This window comes from Haliotis rubra, unplaced genomic scaffold (genome assembly GCF_003918875.1).
Source record: "Haliotis rubra isolate DU_JTF1 unplaced genomic scaffold, ASM391887v1 Scf1731, whole genome shotgun sequence".
In the NCBI taxonomy this organism is placed as follows: domain Eukaryota; kingdom Metazoa; phylum Mollusca; class Gastropoda; order Lepetellida; family Haliotidae; genus Haliotis; species Haliotis rubra.
In genome coordinates this window covers 40,284-65,032 of record NW_025765705.1, presented here as the reverse complement: position 1 = coordinate 65,032, position 24,749 = coordinate 40,284, and the positions used below count along the sequence as shown (strand labels likewise).

At 41.1% G+C, this 24,749-nt stretch overlaps 1 protein-coding gene across 1 annotated transcript in view; it reads left to right on the top strand.

Moving 5' to 3' along the window:
• LOC124272831 (platelet endothelial aggregation receptor 1-like) overlaps positions 1 to 22,321 on the top strand; it is a 37,651-nt gene extending 15,330 nt beyond the window's left edge. The window contains exons 2-6 of the mRNA XM_046708052.1: positions 10,271 to 10,337; positions 17,756 to 18,058; positions 18,339 to 18,474; positions 21,856 to 21,878; positions 22,311 to 22,321. Of these exons, the coding sequence (XP_046564008.1) occupies positions 10,304 to 10,337; positions 17,756 to 18,058; positions 18,339 to 18,474; positions 21,856 to 21,878; positions 22,311 to 22,321 (507 nt within the window). The 5' untranslated portion in view covers positions 10,271 to 10,303. The remainder of the gene's footprint in view (positions 1 to 10,270; positions 10,338 to 17,755; positions 18,059 to 18,338; positions 18,475 to 21,855; positions 21,879 to 22,310) is intronic.
• The last annotated feature ends 2,428 nt before the right edge of the window (positions 22,322 to 24,749 follow it).

Here is a 24,749-nt window from a genome sequence, read left to right as displayed (position 1 = left end):
GTTCAGTATCTTGTGAACCGAGACAACGACCTGTTTATTCACAAACTGCTGCAATCCCAGCAGATTGACAGATTGCTGTCGCCGTATACATTCTACCAAAATGAACCGTTTCGGAGGCGAAAAGACACCTTGGATGCCCTTGGAGGCGGCAAAAGGATTAATATTCAATGGACTTCCATCATCAGTAGAAATAACCAAAAATCTTGGCCAAGAATCTTTCATGAAAGGGGATACTTCTTCGTCAGATGATGAAGAAAGATGTCTCTGCTTATTTGTCTTTGATGAACCAGATTGAGTGTTTTTAGCCATGGTGTAATAATATAATTCAGCAACCCTGCCCCCCACCCGCCATCGAGTGTCAACAAGGACGGTATTGCAGTGGAAACCAGACAGCAATACCAGGGTTACAGGGATGCCATACTCCAGAAAATACAGACTTGAAAAGCCATGATATCTTAAAGAATAAGTGCCAGGCTGGTTCGGCCCATGACGCTTTTCTAAAGAACACGGAATTCAGAGGTCTATATAACCAGATTGGCCCATGAGCCACCGCCTTCTGGCATAGGACTCTAGGCAATTAGATACATTCATAATTTATACACTGAAAGTTTAAACGACCAAATACCCAATAATAGAAATGTGCAAAAATATTCACCATGCACAGGGCTTGGTGTGACCAGCCAATTGATTGAACCGGGCCAGTTCAACCACCCGTCTATGTGAAGTAAGGGGTGAAGTGGTGTGTTGGGCAAAGGAACACTATTCCTGGAACCAGTGCCCTCAACCACCAGCCTCCCGTCCTCCACCGGGGCACACAGGGCAAACGCAACCCCCGGCCAAACGGGGGTCAAGAGCTTGGTGGACCAAATATACTCTTCACCGGTCCACAACTAAATGGGGGACGAAGCAATGAGCGCTTAGCGTTACCCAGCACCCACCACGATTGGAGGTGGCATGCTTCAAAGGGTTTACTCAGTACCACTAGAGATTTCAATGTTTTTGATCCAGTCTCTGACGTCGCTGCTGCCACCTGGTGGGCGTGGTGTTGGGCTTGGTGTGCCGCTGCCACCGTCCGTCAGCGATATGACCGGGGTCGATATGATGAAGCCCAAAGCCGTCAGAACGCTGGCGATGGTGATCCAACGTTCCTGGAACAAAATTCGGATCACGTTGGCAAACGTGGTGTCCTCGTTCAAGACTCGATCGATTTTTTCGCGAATGCAGCTGATTTAGGACCGAAGGGCATCCCTGTTGGAGGAAGCAGATTCCAATAGGTTCCATGTCTCATCTTCCAGGCTGCGGAAACTTTTCTCGATGATGTTTTTTATGGCCTCGTCGTCCTGTACCTAGACGAGTTTTTTTTTCTCACGAGTGATGTGCTCGTCGATTTCGTTCAGTTTACCCATGTTGTTCACGAGTCCTCCACGAATGGTTAGCAAGGTCTTGTCTAGCCATCACAGTTCCTGAAAGGTTCATTCATGTACGTGGCCAATATTGATGTCGTTCGAGGCATCTTGAGACATCTCTCAAATCATCATCGATTGCCTTTGGCGTGGCACACAGCTCAGCCCACACCATGTTTAATGCCAGAACGGTCTTCGGGGAAGTTTGGGTCGTGCACCGCCATGACCTTGCAGGTTTAATTGATCGTGGGCAAAGTGGACGAGTGGCGACAGGCTAGCGTGGACAAGACAAGAGGTTTTCTCGTACAGGAATGCATGAGGTCGAGGCCCAGAGTCTTTTTTCAGTCGCAGTGTCCCACGATCATCGATTTCGAACTTAGAATAATCGCGACAAAGAGAAGCGAGATTTTCTTTTCGTCTTATGGTATTGTAATAATCATCCACGGTCATTTTTAACAGGGTACCGCCTCTGCTTTCACCCATTAAGGAGGTGTCCGCATCACCATCATCGAGCAATTGAACCACCCAAATCGTCCATGGGAATATCTTCGCCACCACCTTCAGCCATATTTTTATTTATTAAAGTTATATTATATACTTTTAATAGAAATAATGTTGCAATACGGACAAAAACTAGATCCTTTCCGATGATTGCAGGAACCCCTGGGTGTCAAAGCCATGCATCAATCCGTGATGATCACCAACAATCCGAGGACGATCGATGAAAACCAAGCGCTGTTCGTTCTATTCCCCAACATGACATCATCGTTCCGGCGACAGCTCGCCTGTCTTTTCAGATCAGTTTGGAATCCACCAAAAATAAAAGGGAAATCATGTGGAAGCTGGGATGCGCCATTGTGAAAAAAACGATGATCAAAATCAGCGGGAAACGAGATCCTGAGCATCGACGACAGTGATGTGTTTTTTAGCTACACGAACCTCTGGAGAACTGCAGGCGAACGGGTGAACATGAAATACCAGGGCATTTGTCCAGCTCAGTGTGTGTCGACTTGCATGTGGGGTATACTTTTGAACAAGCCAACCTTGCTGCTATACCGAGGAAACGTAAGGCTATAGCCAAGGTATTCGGGAACCGATTATGCATTCCGCTCCACTTTGAACTCCTGGAGGGCCACATGCCGTTTTACCAGCCGCGCTTGGCAATAGGCTGGAATACGAACTCATGTTTAACGATTATAGCGATGGGGGCAGCTGGGGATGAAGCTGAAAAAAATACACCAAGTTAAAAACTTTGATCAAAGCCCCTGGATGGAGCCTTACATTCGATTAAATACGGATCTGAGCAAAAAAGCAACCAGTGATTTTGAGAAAAAACTGTATAAGCCCATGAACAATTCCGTGTTCGGTAAAACCATAGAGAATTTAAGGAAACGTATCAACGTAAAACTGGTTAGATCCAATGAAGAAGCAAAAACTGAGAAAACCCATGGCGGCTCTACATATGAACAAAAGTCACATCAAACTCAATTGACTTGTCTACATGGGGATGAGCATCCTGGACCTATCCAAACATTTGATGTATGATTTCTACTACAACGAGTTAAAAAACCAATACGGTGATCGATGCCAGGTGTTGTAAAACGGCACCAAATTATTACTGTTAAAATTCGTACCGAGGACATGTACAAGGACATGACTGAACACATAGATTTGTATGATACGAGCGATTATCCATCAAATCACGCTTTACACAATACGACCAATAAAAAGGTCCTAGGGAAAATAAAGGAAGAATGTGCAGGGACACCCATTAAGGGATTAAGTCGGACTGAGGTATAAAATGTATTCCATCCTGAAAGCCGACAATGATGAGATTCGAAAGGCGAAGGGTGAGAAAAAATACGTGGTTCAACAGCAAATCAAACACACCCTCTTCAAACAGGCTCTCTTTGATAAACGCACGTTCAAACACCAAATGAATATGCTCAGAAGTGACAAGCGCAAAATCTATGAAGCACCCTGAATAAAACATACTTGTCACCCATGGATACAAAACGACGCAGTCGTATTGAACGGAAAATATCGTGACCTACATAAATCATGGAGAAGATTTATTACTGCCCTCGGGGATACTGGAAAGCTACTGCACTATCCACAAGCTCGCTGAAGCCACAAAAGTCTCTGAGGATAGCTGCAAAACTAATTGCCGGCACCGTGCTATGTACCGAGAAGAAAGTATGACATTTCAACACCGAATCGCACTCATCAAACCTGCCTCCTGTTTCTCCCGCACAACATGGTGAGGCGCAAAACGTAGAAGTATGCTCTGACCATCGTGGATGTTGCCAGTCGCTACAAGGACGCCGAGCTACTCACCCAAAAGATTCGAGTCAAGTAGCTAAGGCATTGGAACGTATCTACCAACGGAGCCCTTTGACGTGGCCGACCGAATTACAAGTCAATCCCAGGATGTGAGTTCATGGGAGCCGTGTCACAGCTGTTATCAAAGCACAAAGTCCAGGTCAGGCGTGGTGTAGCAGGAGCTCACCGCATCCAATCCATTGTTGAAAGATTTAACCCCACCTTAGCCAAGTGTTTGTTTGGACACCAGTACGCCCAAGAGATGGTAAAGCCTGAAAAACGATCGACGGAATGGGTGACCCATTTACCTCGAGTGGTGGTTGCCATCAACAACGAAGTGACGCGACTCATCGTCAAAAAAGCCGTGACGACTGAATCAGCCGCACCACCATCCAAGTGTAAAAATCCCGAGAAGAAGTATTGGGTGGGATCAGCGTGAGGTATTTGTACCAGCCCAGGGAACTCGAGGGAGGAGATCGACGTTGTGCTACAAACCCCGTATGGTCCATCAATACGTACAAAATCGATCGGGTGGATATCAAAGAAGATGAACCCCATTTGCATTACTTGAAAGACGGACCAGGTAGGGGATTCGTGTGAGAGGAATTGCTCATCGTACCCCATGATACGGTATTATGCTCTTATTAATTATTCGTCTATTTATACTCACACTCAAAAGAAACGCAAGTTTCTTCCTCAAAGGAAGAATTAAACTCAGACCCCGAAAATTATAACAACATTGGAAATAATGATGGCTGATGGTGTTGTTAACATTTTCTGTTGCCAGTGTAGGAACAGAAGAAAGAAATGAATTGCCAGAATGCACCGATTCCATGGTGATGTGGGCATCATGCACACTTTCCTCATGGAATCAAACATGCACGAGATTAATCTTAATCTGTATAACATAATATAGATAGAGATGGCCATGACTGCATTGATGATTGCATGACTGCATAGCCGTGACCGTGATGATCGTTACGTTAAACAATTAGACTAAAAAAAATGTATATGTGTATGACGATGATGGCCTGACATGCTCTGTATCATTGCGAGTTCGTGCTTTTGGGAAAATCCAAAATGTGCAGTCGGAAATGCACGACCGAGTATTGTGGCATACACATGCTGAAGATAAGAAAAAGCAACAGGATCAACTACACGTGCTCAGTGTGCGGCACCACAGTGAAATGTCACTATCGTTTGTGCAAGGCCCATGGCGGTGATGCCTTCAGGTTCAAAGTCATATGCCGAAAGAAAAAGGATTACATGCACTAATGCAGGTGGCTCCGCAAAATAATTAAATATTTTTATCAAAAAGCAGAGGTTGGTTTCCCTCGAAAGCATATCAACCTGTTGGACATTCGGTTTTCACTCGAAGTCATAACAACCATTTAGACATTCGGTTTTGACACGTATATGCACAATGACAGTCAGAGAACTCAAAGCAATAGCGAAAGAGCGTGGATTGGTGGGCTTTCCTCATGAGAGAATAGCCCACCAATCTGCTTGGACTACTCGACATTATATATGTCGATCCCTTCCCAATGAAACAACTGAAACACCAAGTGCCAAAAGGTCGGCCTGTGCGGGTACTCCAAGCTTCGCAAAGCTGAGCTGATCACATTGCTAGAGGACAGCAAGCCGGTCGAACTGAGATTCGTGCCGGCAGAACACGTCGTGGGTAAGTATCTGTGAGGCTGGCAGATGGCCGTCGTCTTGAACATCGATATTGATTGCATCAGGCCGCTGATAGCCAGCAAGCTTGAGGAGGAGCTGAGCCATCTGAAATCCATGAAGTACCAGCTCACGGTTAAAATGTCACTCCACACACAGTGAGCGGACAAGCACATCGAGCACATTTGGCCATCAACGTGTTCGGACATGAAGGTGTGCAATTCTCCCAATGCCGTACGCAGGCTCAGTGTATTTATGACTCGTAAAAACGAAAATTATCATTATGTCGGGATTAACAGTTTGAACAGGCTGTTGAACGACCAATCAAAATATAAGGGAAACAACACTTCTGTGAACAATGCCTGCATGGCTACATGTGCCGACCTGTTGGAAGTGCACAGAGGGTACTGCTTACGCGTGGGGCAGACAGCGATCAGGATCGACATGCCCAAGGAAGACGGCAACATTTTAAAATTTGTCAACCACCAGAAACAAATGCCAGTGCCCTACGTGATATATCCAGATTTCGAGGCCCTCATCAAAAAACCCCGTTGAACAAGATGACACACGGAGCGGAGTTTCACTTACACAGAACAAAAACATGAGGCTTTTGGGTTTGGTTACGTGGTCGTCTGATGCGATGGAAAAACCTCTACCGAGGTCCAGATGCACCCGATAGAATCATCAGGAAAAAATTATACAGAATCTTCCCCATGCGCATGACCCTCAGTCAACTGCGACGCACCCAATGCGTTCAACTTGAAACTGAAAATCGATCCCAAAATAATACCCATCCCCGTGGTGCTGCACAACCTTCAAGGATACAATTCGAACCTCATCATGCAAGCCATCTCGTTCTCGCTGGACGGTCTGAAATTCATAGATAGTTTCAAGTTCTTTCTGTTGTCGCTAAACAATCTGGTGAAAGCAAACGACCCCGAGGCCTCCTACAAAACCAATTTATACACCACCTCGTTGACTCAGTCTATGCTGCTGAGAAAAATCATTTATCCATACAAGTACATAGGTTCGAGGAAACCGCTTGACCGACTCGGGTATCAGGGAGGACGAGTACTTGCACGTAATAAAAGTGTAGGACAAACTGGGCTGCAAGACTTACTAAGGTGATTACCTCGATCCTTACTTAAAACACGGACATGCTGTTGTTGGCCGACATATTCGAGATATTCAGAAAAACCTGTTTGAAACAATACGACCTGGGTCCCACCTGGTATTAAACCAGTCCTGGCTTTTTCTGGGACACCTTGTTGAAAAAGACTGGCAGGGAATTGGAATTTTTGACTGACTATGACATGCAACTGTTTATCGAGAATGTCTGCCAGGCGTTACGCGTGCGAGACCGACGACGTCGCTAGCATTGCTCCGGATTCGAAAGTCGGCTACATACTCAAAGTAGACTTGGATTATCATACAGAGATACATTGCCCACACAACAGCTACCCGCTGGATCCCAAGAGGTTGGCGGTGAATCAAGACTGGCCGTCCCCCAACCTAGCAAAACTTGCAAGGCAAAAGTAAACTGGATAAGATCGAAAAACTTGTGCCCATAATGATGAACAAGAAAACGTACATCGTGCACTACAGAAACCTGCAGCTGTACATGTCTTTGGGAATGAAGCTGAAGAAAATACATCGAGCACTGCAATTCGATTAAAGTCTGTGGATGGACCAGTACATCTGAATGAAAACAGATTTGCGAAAACTAGCCACCAGTGATTTCGAAAAAATCTCTACAAAGTCATGAACAACTTGGTGTTTGGCAAAACGATCGAAAATCTGCAAAAACGACTAGACGTGAAGTTAGTCCGAGCTCACAAGGAAAAAACCCCAGGAAACTGATAGCCAGCCCGGCTTCCAAACAAAGCAAGGTATTTGATGGCGACTTGGTGGCGCTGCACATGAACAAACGCCACATCAAATTCAACTGGCCTGTTTAAGTGGGGATGAGCATCCTGGACTTACCCAAACACTTGATGCATGACCTTTATTACAACGAACTCAAAACACAGTACGGCGATCGATGCGAGGTGCTGTACACGTAGTCACTACTGATGGAAATTCGTACCGAGGACGTGTACGCAGAAATGGAGAAACGCGAACGTGTACGACAGGAGCAATTATCCCCAAGACCATCCACTGCACAGCGAAGTCAACAAAAAGTTTCTCGGACGAATGAGAGACGAATGCGCGGGCACACCGATCGTGGGATACGTCAGCTGGAGATCCAGAATGTATTCCACCAAGAAAGCGGACCACGACGAAATCAGAAAAGCGAAAGGCGTGAAAAACTACTTGGCGAAAAAACACATCAAGCACGATCGATTCAAAGAGGCCCTGTTTTAGAAACAGACCTACAAACACGAAATGAAAATGCTGAGAAGCGATAAAACACAAGCTATATGGTCTGAGAATTACCAAGACGTTGCTGTCTCCCATGGACATGAAAAGATGGATTGCCTATGATGGTGTCACAACTTACGCCTACTGACACACTTGTATTAAACAATAAAAAATAATAAATCCAATATGAATGGCGAAAATGTACTACTGCCAACACCGATAGTGGAAAGGCACGGGCGCCATCCCTAAACTCACCAAAGCCGCCAGACTCGCCAAAGCCTCCGAAGCGTTGCTAAAGCTTGGCTTAAAAAAAACAAGTTCATTGACATCTTTTAACGTTTCATTGATAATTAGAACGTGCTGCATTCACACATTCCGAGATTTGAAACAAAGGTTAAACAATATGAATATTCTTTCTATTAGACACTATTATTTTGCAATAAAATTGCGTTATAAATACTAGTCTTTTAAGACACATAACCCTAAAAAAAAAAAAATCATTTGCATTGTTTGTAAACAATCATGGCCGCCATTAGGCTAACCCCGATCAAAGACATTGACCTAGTTAAAGTTGACGGTGACCAAATAGGAAGAGTGATAATAATTTTACAGCCCTTGAATTCCTACAACCTGTTTGTTGCTGAAACTGAATTCGGGGGAAATAGAAGCAGCAACATACCGACTAAAGGTGTTACCTGGAAGTGTGACAAGTGAGTCTGCCACGGTGTCACAGTCTTTGATGCATGCTGTAAATCTTCCTTCCGTACATACACTATTCTCAGGTCAAATTTATGGTGGTGTATTTCACCTCAACATCTCGAATGACTAATCTGTCAGTCGACCATCTGCTCCAAAGAGGCGTATTCTTCCCACTGACTCGGATTCCGACTAGAGTTGTCCTTCTTGGAACTGTTGTACTCCACTTGGACCAATGGCGTGACTGTAACACGCCTTCCACAGAACAAAATGTTTAATCTTCAAACTTGTTGAATTTCTTGAGAGAAAACTTTTTCTAGATGATTTCGTGGGATGGTTGTCTTCAGTAGAAACCGTGCTACGGATCCAATATGGTCAATGAAAACGTACAATGAGTGGACATCAAAGACGAGGAACCCAATGTGTATTACCTCAAAGACAGACCGAGCCGAGAACATACAGACCTGTTGGATATTTAGCCTTTATCCCAGCTGACCCCATGCTCACTGAACAGTGAATATCTCTTAAACATGCATTTCCCTTATACACCCAAGGACATTCTATGATGATTCTCATTATTCAGCGATATTTTCATAATGCGTAGGGCTCGCGAAAATATCTGGTCTAAAACCCCTATTCCCCTACTACTTACTTGACATCAGTCAGTTTACTTGTGGGAGGACCTTATCGACAATTTCTCAGCAGATCAGGCTGATACGTACTTAGGAAACTGTCCCTTTCTTGACAGGCTTTTATAGTTTAACTTTATTTGCTATGAGCTATTTTAGTCATGATATGGTTGAAATACTGCCGATGTGATTTATAATCTTAACTCACTTAGGGAAATTCCGGAATACCTTTGGAAAGGACACACTGTCATGCACAATGCCACAATCAAAGACGCAAATACTTCTGTCATGCCCGTCCTGTCTTATCATATCATATCAACACAGGCTCAGTTTGTTAAGACTCTCTGAACGAGCACTGTGCTGAGTGTGCAATGTGTATTGCATTGTGAGCAACTTAGGTTTTCTATATGCTTCTAAGGACAAGTTCCCCCGACTCGTAACTTTCAATGTGTTGATTTTTATCAAAATGAAAATGGGATATGCAGACTGGCCAACAACTTGTTAAAGGATGATCGCTATTGGCACTTATACCACTAGGGTATGTTATGTCCATTGTTCTGGCAGGGTGATTTTCTGCGTATCAATCTTCTATCTGCACGTGCAGAGGTTGATATGTGGATAACAGCCTTGGCGGTGCAGGTAACGCACGTGCAACAAGCACTGGGCGAGTCCATTCGGCGCCCATGTGGTATAAGTAGGTTAGCACCACACACACACACACACACACACACACCCATCTCCCCTACACCCCCTTGAGGAGGGTGCTAACGTATACATACTTGTTGGTCGTTCCCGCTTTTTGATATGCTTGTACAACCCAGAGGACATTATGGAAACTGATAGCGATAAACTTCTTCGGCACACAGCACCAGATGTATCTCAGCAATATTTGCCAAGATTAAGGAAACACAATGGCAAATATGTGTACCTCGATTTCGTCAGTAACGTTGGTTCTATTTCAGCCATACCGTGACTACAATAAGACGTACATTGAGTTTTACAGATATAGACTAAAGACTAGCAAGAATCTTTTTAAATGTTATCACTGATAAGAACAATACAGCCGAAGGAAGAATAATATACTTATATAATCATTAATAATTAAAAAGACATTAGGCGCGATAATTTTATAAAACATATATCAGCTTTGTGCTTCAATAATGAATACATTTCATTGTTTTACAGGTGATCTGCCAAAGGAAATATTGTCGCTAAGACATGTGGATTCACGGTGCAATTGTGTTTTTATGCTGTAAGTAACTTTGAATGTCTGACAATCTTATCAAAACGGGATTTAAAAAGATGACAAAACGTCACCATATTCGTATGAATTATATGCAATATTCAACATATTCAGTGGTAAATGTAATAAAAAGTATACAGTTCGTGTGTACATCCAGGTCACAGTTGTATAATAAGAAGAAAACAACAGTCACTGGTCAGCAGGTTTAACTGTGTTATGCAATGAGTTTGATTATTGATTCTAGCAACATAATTACCCACGTAACAGTTCAATAAGTCACAGGAACTGGTAGGAAACCGATCCGATAATGTGTCAAATAGATAATATGAAGATGAAGGCGAAAGTGGAAAATAAATGCATACAAACCTGACGACTGAAGGGTCGAGTGTGTAATAAAAGACTTTGCTGTCACATATTTGCTGTTTTAGGAGTTTGTTAGTTGATGCACTGTACTTCAAAAAGTGCAGTGTGTGTGTACCAGGAGAAGTCATCAGTGGCAGTATATATATATAGCACTGGTGTAAGTTTGTTTCTAGTCACACGCCAAGATGTGTAATTGAGCTTTTATCATACATCAGGAAGCCAGTCTAGTCTGTGGAAAGATACCCTCTAGAACCAGACAGAACTGGCCTCACAAGGAAATGAACATATGAATAATACGTAAAAAGACCTCATGTGCATAGTTTGCATTTGTGTACACTTCAGAACGTATAATATATCAGCTACATTATCATTTAGTTATGAGTATTCTTTATACCCCCTTCACACTTGAGGAGGAATGAGCCGGAATGCCGTCAGAATGAAAATTCCTGGAGATTCCTGGAAATTCGAACTGCATTCTAAAACTTCTTACTCCATTTCGTATGCACTCCAACTATGCGTGTCAATTCTTGCAACATGCCCGAATGTTTTGAACATGTTCGAAACTTTCAAGGTACATTCTAAGTGTATTTTAACTGCATTCTATGTATTCTTACTGCATTCTTACTGCATTCTAACTGCATTCTAAGTATTCTAACTGCATTCTAAGTATTCTAACTGCATTCTAAGTATTCTAACTGTATTCTTACTGCATTCTAATTGCATTCTAAGTATTCTAACTGCATTCTAAGTATTCTAACTGTATTCTTACTGCATTCTAATTGCATTCTTAGTATTCCAACTGCATTCTAAGTATTCTAACTGTATTCTTACTGCATTCTAACTGCATTCTAAGCAGTCTGTACGTGTTCGAGGGAGAATCGAAAAGGCAAGCCACTTCAAATCCTGCAAGAATGTCCCGAATGTGCCTCGAATGTATTTCGATTTCTGGTGGAATTTAGGTGGAATATGCTTCAAACGTATCGGAATATTTCGATTGCACTTGGAATACAGCTAGAATGTACATCGAATACACCTCGAATACAGTCAGAACGTTCCGAATGATCTTCAAATGAGCCCTGACATCATCAGAACACCGCCGAATCGCATAAAAACGTAGCCGCCTGTCATTGAAACTTCAGATATCATTCACATCTTCAAGCTGCGCAAGTTGTCTCCAGCTTCCTGGTACCACGTTGTGCTGCTCATCTTCCTCATCCACCATACCAATGTGGAGATTAGGATAACGAGTCCTCATCAAGTTGTGCAGGCAGACACAGCATTCAATTATGTCCTTCAAAATGGAAGACGTTGGCAGCATGGTGGTGGGGAGGATTTTCCAACTCTGGGCCATGATGTCAAATGCATTTTCTACTTCCCGTCGGCCCCTGGTGATCCTGTAGTTGTAGATTCTCTCGACTCTCTGGATATACTATGCCCAGACGATTTCATCAAGAAGCCCCTTATTCCAAAGGCATCATCTTCCAGAATAAAGCATGACATACGCTCGTCATCTTAGGGTAAGGGGGACGGATCAAGAAATCCCATGCTCAAGGCAATCTTTGAGCTCGCACTCGTTGAAGATCTGAGCATCAGACATACTTCCGTAAGCACCAACATCCACCCACAGGAACTTGTAATTTCTATCCACAAGGGCCATGGGGACCACAGGGAAGAAGCCCTTGTAGTTATGGTACAATGGGCCGCCCTTGGCAGGTTTCCTAATGGCCACATGTTTGCCATCTAAAGCTCCTATGGCATGAAGAATATTCCACCTGTTTCTGAATACCTCCCTTTAATGGGTGCCCATTATTCTGGAGTGGTAGGGCAGATGATAACCTCATCCTTGTATTCCTCCACAACGACCTTACATACTTCTGGGATCATAAGGCTGATTGTTATCCTTGCCACGCGGAAGCTGTACATGATGCTGGGGTACCTATCACCTGAAGCCAGGAACCTCAATGTTATGTCTAGCTTGAAGTCGGGAGGTAGCGCCTTTCGCATATATATCTCATATATTTTATATTCCTGGTCCAAATTTCTGCACCAACTCATCAAGCATGGGAGACTCCATACTAAGGTAGTTGAAGAATGACTGCGTGTCCCCAACTCGGAGCTCCTCCATGTAATGTCCATACAGCCTCCTCCTTTCCTCTGTCAGCCATGGTCTGGTCTGGAATCTCCTGGGTCTTCTCCTGTTTCTTCGCCTGGTCTCCTCCACATCTCTTTCAATCAGGGCTTGCTGGACGACAGCAATCTGGAGCAACGCAACATGATCCAGGGGGTCCATACTGTATAGGAGTTGGGCAGAGACTGATGAATAGTCCAGATTCAACATGTTTTTATACCCCATCTTAAAACATTCCGGCAGCATTCTTGATGCATTTCGGACATTTGTGTTACATTCTAAGTGCATTTGAAGGACATGTAAAATATTTTAGCTGCATTCTGTTTTAATTCTTTAACATTCTATTCATATTCGGGGGTCATTCCAAGGGGGTTCTGAATGCATTCTATGTAATTTCGTACAGCATTCGAGGTACGTTCCATTTGAAATTCAAGTGCTATTCATGCAGCAATCGAACCGGCCTCCTACTGCAGTCGAAATTCATTTTAAGGATTCTTAGTGTATTCTAACGGCATTATAATTATACCTACTGTATTCCGATTCATTCGAGCTGCATTCGTGATTTAGTATATTTGGAATTAGTAAGAATTATTCGAGGCGGGTTCAAAGTGCGTTCTAAGTATTCCAAAAGCATTAATACCAAGTTTCAAAAAAGTGTTTATTTTGACATTCTTTCCCATATGCGGTTCGAATTTTCTGGCTGATTCTCCTTGATTCCTATCAATTCGAAATAAGTGTGAAGGCCCGTTTACAGATGGAATAATCCTTTATAAAATTTCAATACAAATGTAACGTTGGTGTCAGGATGTTTCCTGGCTTCGTGTTTAACGCAGCACTCAGTAATATTCCAGCTACAGGTATATGACGCTGATGATGTATATGTGAGTAATTGTGTCTTGACAAGACAATCCAGTGATCAACATCGTGAGCTTCGATCTACACAGTTAGGATACGATGACATGTGTCAACCAGCCTGATCACGTGATCCTGTTAGTTACCTCTTACGACAGGCATGGATTGAAGACAAATTCTAACCCAGATCATCATGGATTGATGTCAGGATGTCATATAATCCAAATAATAATCCAAATAATGAACTGAATGGGATAAAACAAACATCAGTAAAGGTGAAAACTAATACCACCAGATAGACTAGTCAAATTTCTCAGAAATATAAATGTATGAGGCATTTTTTAGTAAAAGCAAGCAAACCACATATTCGGGGGTAGTTCTTCGTGCTGAATACGAATCTGGAGTTTGCTAAGCTCAAAAATGCATAATTAGGTCACAAATTGGGGTTAAAGGTCAATGAGAACAAAATACTTTTTTTTTTAAAAGTGTTTTATTTATCATTCTCTGTCCATACCATGGACTCATTTTACAATATATTGATTAATAATGTTACCACAGGATTTCAAGGAAATGTTGAAGGAAAAATGTTGTATTTTAGCAAATATCTCCATTACCTCATGTGCATAGATGGTGTAAGTTGCAATCACTTGTGTGTGAAATGTTTATACAAGTACAATTTGTACGTTATACGATATACGAAATGATGCATTAAACATTTGACGTGTTTTTTAACTTGTCAAGTATGTTCACTTGCCCTTAGCATTTAAACAATTTGCATGTCCATGTTTGTAGACATTTGAGTTGTGTGTTACACAAGCACACACTAAAACATATGGATCAATCAAAGAGATAATATTGTCTTTGATTTATTCACATAGAGTATGTCATTGAAAGTCCTGGTTGCCACGGTGACGCCCCCAAAACAATAGGTTTAGTAAAATAGTGATTCTGAGCTCTGGATCAATGTAATTAGTCTCATTTGTGTTGACATACCAACAATTTATGAGGAAATATTGAAGTTTAGTTCACATTTGCTACAAACTTGATAAATGTGACCTTGACCTTTGACTTTGAAGGTGTTTAAGCACACGAATGTATCACCCATGGATCAGGATATCATGAACACCAGTAAACATTCTTGAAAAGCAAAATATTTAGTTACATAAAGGCATGATATAATGCATTCTATGATATAATTAAAAATGCATGATAACCATGGAAACGCCCTGAATCGCACGTGTCCTACCAATTACTCGTCTGAAATGTATTGTCAGAAAGCTGAGTCTTTGAAGTGCCTCATGATACCAAATACATGGTGCTGTATTTATTCCATACTTAGCATCTAAGAGAGATGCAATGTTATACATAGAATTTCAAGCAAGAATAGCAACAAACAGGATTGCTGTGACCTTGACCTTTGACCATGACCTTATTGCTTTACATGGTTTGGTGGAGCAGTGCTGGGATCAGCACGTGCATTCTCAAATATGTTAAAATCACTATTCAAAGTCAAGATATATTCCTTTATATGTAGCTGCGATGTTCTCTGAAAAAATATCATTGTTACCATGGAAATGCACCAAAATGACATATTGTCTCGCACTTTCAAGTCTGGCAACATTGGTAGACCTATCTCCTTTATTTTGCTCGCTAGCTGGAGATTGCCACTGGTCAGGAGGAGTATTGCTGAATGCAGTGTTAAACATTAAACAATCAAATCAATCATTCAACTTACCATGATGACAAGTTTGTTTCGACAGGCATCTCGAGACTGAAGCGTGTTTTGGAAGAGGTATATTTCTGGCCGTTATCATCAAGTTCAGGAATACAACTTGGTACAATTGTTACGAAGAAGACTTTGTGTTAGATTGACTGCCAGTTTGAGGAAACCAAATTAACCATTTCAATTTATACACATACATTCTCTCAGTTTTGCACAAAATTAAAAACTCGAAATCTACTTGAATGAAAAAAGATTATATTTATGCCAACAAGATTCATTTACATTTTATTCATTACTTATTTTATTATCTCGTTCAGAAATGAAAACGTTTCAGACATTGTTACTTGTTGATTCCCACATTGGAACTAAAAGAAGCCGAATGGAAATCAGTCTGCAGAAGAACCGGTACGGAACCAACAAACAGCAAAGAACTGCCTATTCCAAATCACTACAAATATATTACAGTGGCAGTGCAAATCCAAAGCCAGTATACAAAAGCAGTGATTATAACAATGCAGACTGAAATAGGAACATTAACGTAACTGCAATATCCACACAGTTGCTGGTTTTTGTGTAACTTGAGATGTAAAATGAGAATCGACCAAATCTACAACTGTCTGTGTCAGAATATAGAGGAGTAGCCCGTAAAGTTGTAGTTCCAAATGTACCATCCAGAACTACGGTCTAAATATACCCATCACTGACTACGATGGGCTATTCAAAGGTTTTGAGCCTAAAATACTTCTGATATGTGCATGTTAAAAATAACTATATGATATTGTAGATTGGTTAATGTCATTCTCACAATCGTAGTTTCCGGTCATGTCACATCTAATCACATGTACCCCTGTTGAAACGGCAGAAATGGATCAGGTTGAGTACAGAGCAGTCATAAAAAACGTTTTTGGTCATCGATAACCACCCGGCGAAGCACATTGAAGAGAGATTGCCAGCAGTATTTTGGGGGTCTTGCCCTCATCTGCAACCATCATGTGATGGATGAGGGAATTCCAGTGCGGTAGAGAGGGTCTTGAAGATGACCCGCGTCCTGGTTGGCCCACAACCTGCACCAGCCCGGGAAACATTTACCAGGTGCACACCCTGACTATGAGCAACTGTCGAATCTCCATTTATCAGTTAGAGTTTTAGTGAGTGAGTTTAGTTTTACGCCGCACTCAGCAATATTCCAGCTGCATAGCGGTTTATACGTTAGAGGAGACAATGACATCTCATATGGATCAGCTGTAACCATCCTGCATGAACATATCCACATGTGTAACGTTTGCACAAGATAGGTCCCAAGAATGCTCAACAGCGAAATTTAAGCTCACGATGATCACCATAAATAATGCCAAGATAACAAGATACAAACAAAACCCAGATGATTTTCATTTTAGGTTTGTTATTTGTGATGAGACGTAGATTCACCACTATGGCCCTGGGAGCAAGCAGGAATCGAAGGAGTGGAAGCATGCCAAGTCTGCCTCGACCAAGAAGTTCAAGTTATCCAGATCGACCAGGCAGGTTATAGTCACCACATTTCGGAATCGCGAAGGCGTGATCCTCACAGATTATCTTCCACGGGGATATTATGGTACCCTACTGAAGAAAGTGAGACAATCGTGACAAAACTCAGGCCTGACGTTCTTCTTCTTTACAACAACGTTCCAGTCCATACCAGTCGTGTTGCACTGGCTGCTGTCGAAGAATGTGTATTTAAATCCTACCCCACCCATCATATTCTCCATACCTGGCACCTAGTGACTACCCTGTTTCCTAATCTGAAGAAGCACTCCCGTGGTAGGAGATTCGACTGGCCTGGCAGACAAGATGGACCAAGAGCATCGAATTACAAGGCGATTATGTTGAGAAATAAATGGTGACTGTATCGATGTTCTCCCTCTAAATATTTTAGGCTCACAACTTTTTGATAGCCCCTCGTAGCCCTATATACAATACATTAAAGTTGGAACATTCTTACACAATGAATGCCAATGCCATATGGCAAAACGATAGGTGCGCATGGCAACAAGTGTTACTGCGACCTTAAATCATTATGACATACAAAATGGAAATACAAAACAGAATTTCTCGCATGTGCAATAACGATAGTAAAACTAAAAACAAATCGATCTACCACAGAGCTGCTTTGCCACTGTTACAATTCTTTTGCATTAATTTGTGAAGTTAGCTAATCTTAAAATTGATAAACATTTTCTTGTTGATTGTTGGTTTCACACCGAATTCGTTTACGTTCAGATTTCTGGCATAATTGTCCTTATATTAAAGCATGTGTCTGAAGGGTATGTGATCTGTGCTATGACTAAACTTGAAATCTGGATCACCTATAATGTATTTCAGGTTTGACTGTACAAGGTGAAGACGTATGTGAGCCTGGAAGATATGGGGATAAATGTACGCAGACCTGTTCTCCAGACTGTAAACCTCTTCCCAATGACATAGTGCTCTGTGGCAGAGAAACTGGAGAATGCTTTGAAGGATGCAAAGCGGGAGTGTACGGTGACCGGTGTGATCAACCGTGCAGCAGAAATTGCAAAGATCTCACCTGTAATCAGCACAATGGGTACTGCACTCTGGGCTGCATAGAAAATTACATCGGCGACTTCTGTGAGACCTTGAAAGAGATTACCACCGTGCATCAAGGTTAAAAAAGTTTAAAACATTAATATAAGATGAGAGAAAGCTGAACATCTAATGCAAACGACGACAAATGTGAAATTGCATCCATTTCCAATATCATCTTGATACACTTAATTCAAAAGCTGTATTATATTTTAATAGATGTACAATGTTCAGAGTGTCATGTATAAAATGTTACCAAGATGTGTGGAACTGCTTAACCGCTATCGTCTCTTCTGTTTTTCAGCGTTGTGGACTTCGTATGTTCAAGTTCTCATAAATGCTTTTATATATCATTGCGCAGGTACTGCCTATAGCAGTAGCACAACCGTTACCACAGGTGTGGCACCGACAAGCAGTTCTCAGGTCGTCATTCCAGTTGTTGTAACAGTACTTGTCCTTATCCTTATCCTTGTGGGCGCAGTGGTTATCTTCATATGGTAAGTTCTAACAAACTCTTTGTTTTGTTCATTTGCTGTTTATCGCCAGTTGGCAATATGCCAGTTTTATGATAGTAGCCTGTAATTAATTCACCATCGTGTAATACCATATTTATTATACGATATTAATTAAAAATGGTATTTCACGTTAACAATTTTAGTATTCTGTCTGTTACTTTCAAACATAAATTGATAGAATCTGCCTACAGTGGGATGGCCCTCAGCAAGGTTCAATACCACTGTGATAGAGGTTATAGCAGTGTGACATCATAACTATGATATGATACGTCTAGCGATATTACACTAGAGCAATATTGCCGTAGAAATAGTACACTACATTATCTTCCACGGGCGAGTAATAATAATTGACAGCCAGACAGACAATCCATATCATGGACATCGATCAACACAACAGGCACAGGGTGACAGCATCAGCCATATGAACCAGCCGATCCCATTAATCGGGACAAAATACAGACTTGAACTGAAAATCCCGCTTCAGTTAACAATCATTGTGATGTGCCTATCTGGTCAAGGATAAGAATGATCTGTGTGCCTTGATGGGAGTATCCTTTGGCTGTTATCGTCCGGTTCAGGGTCACCACTTGTGACAGTTGATATGAAAATGAATTAGTAATTGGGAAATATCCTGAACACTAGGTTTTCATTAAACATGATTTATGAAGAAGGAAATACACAATGTGGAGTTACCTCCGATAGATCAGTGCGACAGTGAATAAACCGTGACCACAATAAACTAAACACATCATGAGTGAAACATGTTGAAACCCAGGTCATCGCCACAGTCTCTGTCCTTTTCGGCTCTGCCCTTACTGTATTTATCGTAAAAAGATCAATGAATTCATGAAATCTCAAAGAATAGCTTGGCTTCGTATTGCTTGCCTATCTTTTAACATCATACTCAGAAGAATTCCAGCTATATGACAGTGGCCTGAAATAATCGTCCTTTATTCATTGAAATGACAAATCTGTGTCGAGCTACGTCATATGAAAATAACTCTTAATAATATGGACCAGTGATCTGTTTGATTGGCATTTAGAAGTTGGTGACTAATAAGACAGTAAGAATATTTATGGATAACAACTTCTTTATTATATATGATGCGACGTTTCGGTATGGATTCTTATACCGTTGTCAAGCAAGAGTGAAGTACTACAGCACAGACCAGGCTTATATACATGAACAGGGATTAAGTAATAACAACATGTAGGACTGAATGAGGGGGATTAACAATAACAACAAGGCACGGTGGCAATAATGTAGTGACAATAGGAAGCCAATGGTGGTGGATGTAAAAAACAAAATATACATGCTGATGAGATTAATTAACAATGATGGCTGCGGTGCTCTAATCTGTTGTTTTTATGAGATCATTGTATGCAGAAGGGATGAGATATCCCTGGTCTCTGTTGATTGAGAGCTTGTGTCTCCGGATTTGTACTGCTTCTGCAAGTTTCCTTTTGGTGAAGTCCTGGTGGTTTTTGGATAATATGTCCACATTGTCCCAAATTATGTTGTGATTGGGGCAGTTGATGATGTGGTCTGATAATGCCGATTTTCTATCAGATTTAGTGGTAGATGATAAGTGTTCTTTGATTCGGATATTTATGGGCCGGGAGGTTTCGCCTACATAGGCCTCGCCACAGTCACAGTTGATTTTATAGACAACACCTTTGGGTTGATGTTGTCGTTTAGAGGTGTTCCTGCCATTCGCTTTCAGTAGGGTTTTTAGTGGTGTAGAGCTGGTAAAGTAGGTTTCGATGCCTGCTTCTCGCTTGAGGAGACGGCTGATGTGGTGAGAGGTTTTCCCTATGAAGGGGAGGGAGATACGAATAGGTGCTGGGACAATGTGGACATATTATCCAAAAACCACCAGGACTTCACCAAAAGGAAACTTGCAGAAGCAGTACAAATCCGGAGACACAAGCCCTCAATCAACAGAGACCAGGGATATCTCATCCCTTCTGCATACAATGATCTCATAAAAACAACAGATTAGAGCACCGCAGCCATCATTGTTAATTAATCTCATCAGCATGTATATTTTGTTTTTTACATCCACCACCATTGGCTTCCTATTGTCACTACATTATTGCCACCGTGCCTTGTTGTTATTGTTAATCCCCCTCATTCAGTCCTACATGTTGTTATTACTTAATCCCTGTTCATGTATATAAGCCTGGTCTGTGCTGTAGTACTTCACTCTTGCTTGACAACGGTATAAGAATCCATACCGAAACGTCGCATCATATATAATAAAGAAGTTGTTATCCATAAATATTCTTACTTTCTTAATATGGACCAGACAATCCAATGTTAAACATCGTGAACATAGATCTACACAGCTGGGATACGATAACATGTGTCAGGCAATTCAGCGAGCCTGACCACCCGATCCCGCTAGTCCCATTGGATACTGATGATCAACCTAACACGGATATCTCCACGGGTCTACAAATTCAGAAGTGGCCATATTATTGTATATGTTTTATACCAGAACGATGTATCATTTGTTTTGCCAAAGTACGTGTACTGTGGTTTCTTCCACAAGTTAACCACTTGAATCCACATGCCTCATGTGTCTTAATACGTTTGTACCTTTAGTAAAGTTGACAATTATTAACTGAAAAAAGTCGATCGATCGTCCATAATGATGAAAAGTATTTTTATCTATTATTCTTACAAGAAAGGCATATATAGCAATATGAATGTACATATACTATTGTGTTTCACAAACAACTGACCATGAAAATTCATGTTAATCGACTTTTATTCTGAGCATACTGTAAACAACTAATCAAATAACAGTTTAAAGAAATATTACCTTATGGTTTGTTTGCATCCTTGATAGACAGGAACAACTAGAGAGTTTATTAACTTCCTATTCACATAGAAAAAAATCCCCAATTCGGCCAAGCAATGACACTTCATCCATAGCTGATTTGTTATGACAGACCTTTGGTTCGGAATAGATCATCATGGCTGTTCGAACAGCCGGACACGTTTCTAAGTTTAATGCCTTACATGACAAAAAGAGAGTTAGACAGTATTTTATTAAAGAGTATTTTTGGTACACATGCAAAAATGTTGTGGTTCAGTCTCAACATCGGACACCAAACATGATTCAAGTAACATGGTTTTAAGAGGATGGCAAGCTACCCTGTCACAAATAATGCAGTCGAAGTTGATGCAGTATTGCAATTTACCCGTTTTCAATGCTGAACTAGTTTACAGAACCCCATGCATGTCAGTCATCTGAGGCTCATGGGTGTTGGTAAAGAAGCGTCCTTAAGGTGTTTACATTTACCAATATTAATCTTGTAGATAACTGTTGCTCTTGTTTTTCGTTTCTATTTTAGGCGCAGAAAGAAACAGAAGGAAAGTAAGTAAATATATTCTGCACTCATTTTATAGAGTTGTCAATTCAAATAAGTACTTCAAGTATGCAGTGGACAATGCTGTTAATCTGTCATCGCGGTGTGCCTTTACTTCTCTCAGTAGAAATCCGTGGGATTTCCATGCTAGATTCGGTGACATATTATTATTATGAGATGCCACTGAAACTGATCATTTGATCAGGTTCGGCGACTTACTGAGTTGCCTTCTTAGGTATATTTATGTGTGTTTAGTATGTTCTGGTATCACCGGCCTGTTGTGTGTTATGTGTTGCCTGACCTTCTGTACAAAACCCACACATTTGCCTTAACAGATGCATACATACCCACTAAACATCATAGCCGGAAATCCTGTCCTTGACAATAAATATTGAAAAGCCCTAATTTTGTGGTTGCATTTAGTTCGGTTTATACTTCAGAGCAGTCATGACACATCAACATAGAATCGATATAAACGGAATTAATATATCTCATTTCCCTTCCGCTAAACCGCTATTGAAAACATATTCACCACAATCACATCCAAGGTCAAAGTCAAAGTTTCCCCTTTCAACACTATACGTTTGCTATCCTGTTTAAGACAAAACACGATACGTTCAAACCTCCACGATCACAGCTCCAGATGTGTTTGTTCACAGACCGTCACAATATAGCTGGAATATTGCCGAGTGCGGAGCTAAACCAGGTGGAATATGGGGTGTGGACATATTTAACTGACACTTCTTGTAGATTCTTGACACTGCAGCTGTACGAGAGTTCAAAAAGTAAAATATTTGGTGCGTAAGACAAAGAGAACTCAACAATTTGTGCAATAATCTTCTAACTATTCCCATCACACACTTGCTTACAGCAAGCTTTAGTTGATAGCTGAATATCTTGTACGTTCTGAAATAAGCTGTGATAGTGCTAATAACACTCATCCCTTCACATTTAACATGAACATAAAAAGTTATATACTATTAAATTATGTGATGTATTTGAGATAAATAGCCAATGCATCCAATCTATTGCTGAATACTGATTATACCTTGACACCGACACTGGTGTATCAATATCACTGCTCTTTACGTCTTCCACAAAAATATGCAAAATTAACTCTTTGTGAAAATTCTAGCAAATTATATTGAACAATTCTCACGAAACACCGCTCAGACATGAATGACAACTACTTCGCTCATATGTAGCTTACAAATTCACATGAATGTTTACCTCGCACATCGCAGTGCACGAAAACTGAGAACACTGTGTAAAACAAACACTACAACCACATTAATTTACATTTAATTTTCACAATTTGTTGTTACTTTACCATATTAAGCTTATGTCTTGACATAAAATAAAAAATATATACCTGAAGCGTGGTGTCTTTACACAAAATTGCTCATAGGCGAGTGATACTCGGCTACATGAAAACTCCGCGCTCTGCATAGCGGGGGACATCATTATATAGTTTTGCAAGGGAGAAGTCATTTCTATAATAAACCATTAAAGTTCAAACTTCTGGTTGAAAAATGATTATCATAAACTATAAAATAAGGATTTGAATTAAATTCTCAACAGCCTGTTGTGGTTATATGATGTGCCCCGTACATATTAAAATCACTTAGAATTTGGGACTGAGTGAATTCGGTTTTACAACGCTTTTAGCAATATTTCAGCACTATCACATTAGAAAATAAAGATGAGTTATGCTTGTATCAAGTATTCAGAACATCGCCAATGTACATGTATATCAGGAAGTTCAAGTGTTTCAAACTGGCGCTGAGACTGCTGTGACTCCAATGAGTAATGGTCTTTTCTTACTGTATACATTTCCTATTGAATTTCAATAAGACTGAAAGAAATTCTCAACAACATTATATACTCTTAAAAGAGTAGGGGAACTTCATATCTAATTTACGGTTGAAACAAGTGGAAGATGTACCAGAGTCAATCAATGTTGATATGATAATAATGAATGGCCATAGTTTTTTCTACAGTAATGGCTCTTGAAAGATGAATGGTGTATCATGTGAAATTTGCATGTGTACGATTTTCATTTTGGAAAAAAAAGGCTAGAAACAAACACTAACAAGAGTGTGCTGCAAGATGATTGTCAAAATTAATGGTCACCAGTGAGTTATCGATCTTCTGGAAAAGCCTCAGAATCAGGAATGACACCCATGCACGTTTGTGAGCTACTGCGTTGTGCAAGTGCATCTTATGCGTTCTGTTTAGGGGTGATGATAAAGAGAAATGGTGGTGCATTCATAAGATGTCTGCCATTGTAAAGTTTGTTAACGCTTATACTTCCTATCCAAATTGAAAGTTCAGATTCCCCTACTTTTTTTCAAGAGTATATATAGCCACCAAATGTCGTGAGTGAGTGACTATGGTTTTATGCCGCTTCTGGCAATAATTTAGCAATATCACGGCGGGGCATACAAGAAATGGGATTAACACATTAAATCCAGTAATGGTGACACTGTTGTTTGTGCCACTGTCATTGGATCAAGAACAGATTCTAGATTACCAGATAACGACTTTTTTTCACGGCAAAAACAACCCCCTATTACCAGATCTTAAATATATTTATAAACACTCTCATTACGATATCTTCCTCTTTTTGTTAACCCGTGAAGGGCTGGGTTAGAATATTGGCCTTCAGTAACCCATGCTTGTCGTAAGAGGCGACTAACGGGATCAGGTGGTCAGGCTCGCTGACTTGGTTGACACATGTCATCGGTTCCCAATTGCGCAGCTCTCTGCTCATGCTGTTGATCACTGGATAGTCTTGTCCAGACTCGAGTATTTACAGACCGCCGCCATATAGCTTGAATATTGCTGAGTGCGGCGTAAAACTCAACTCATTCACTCAC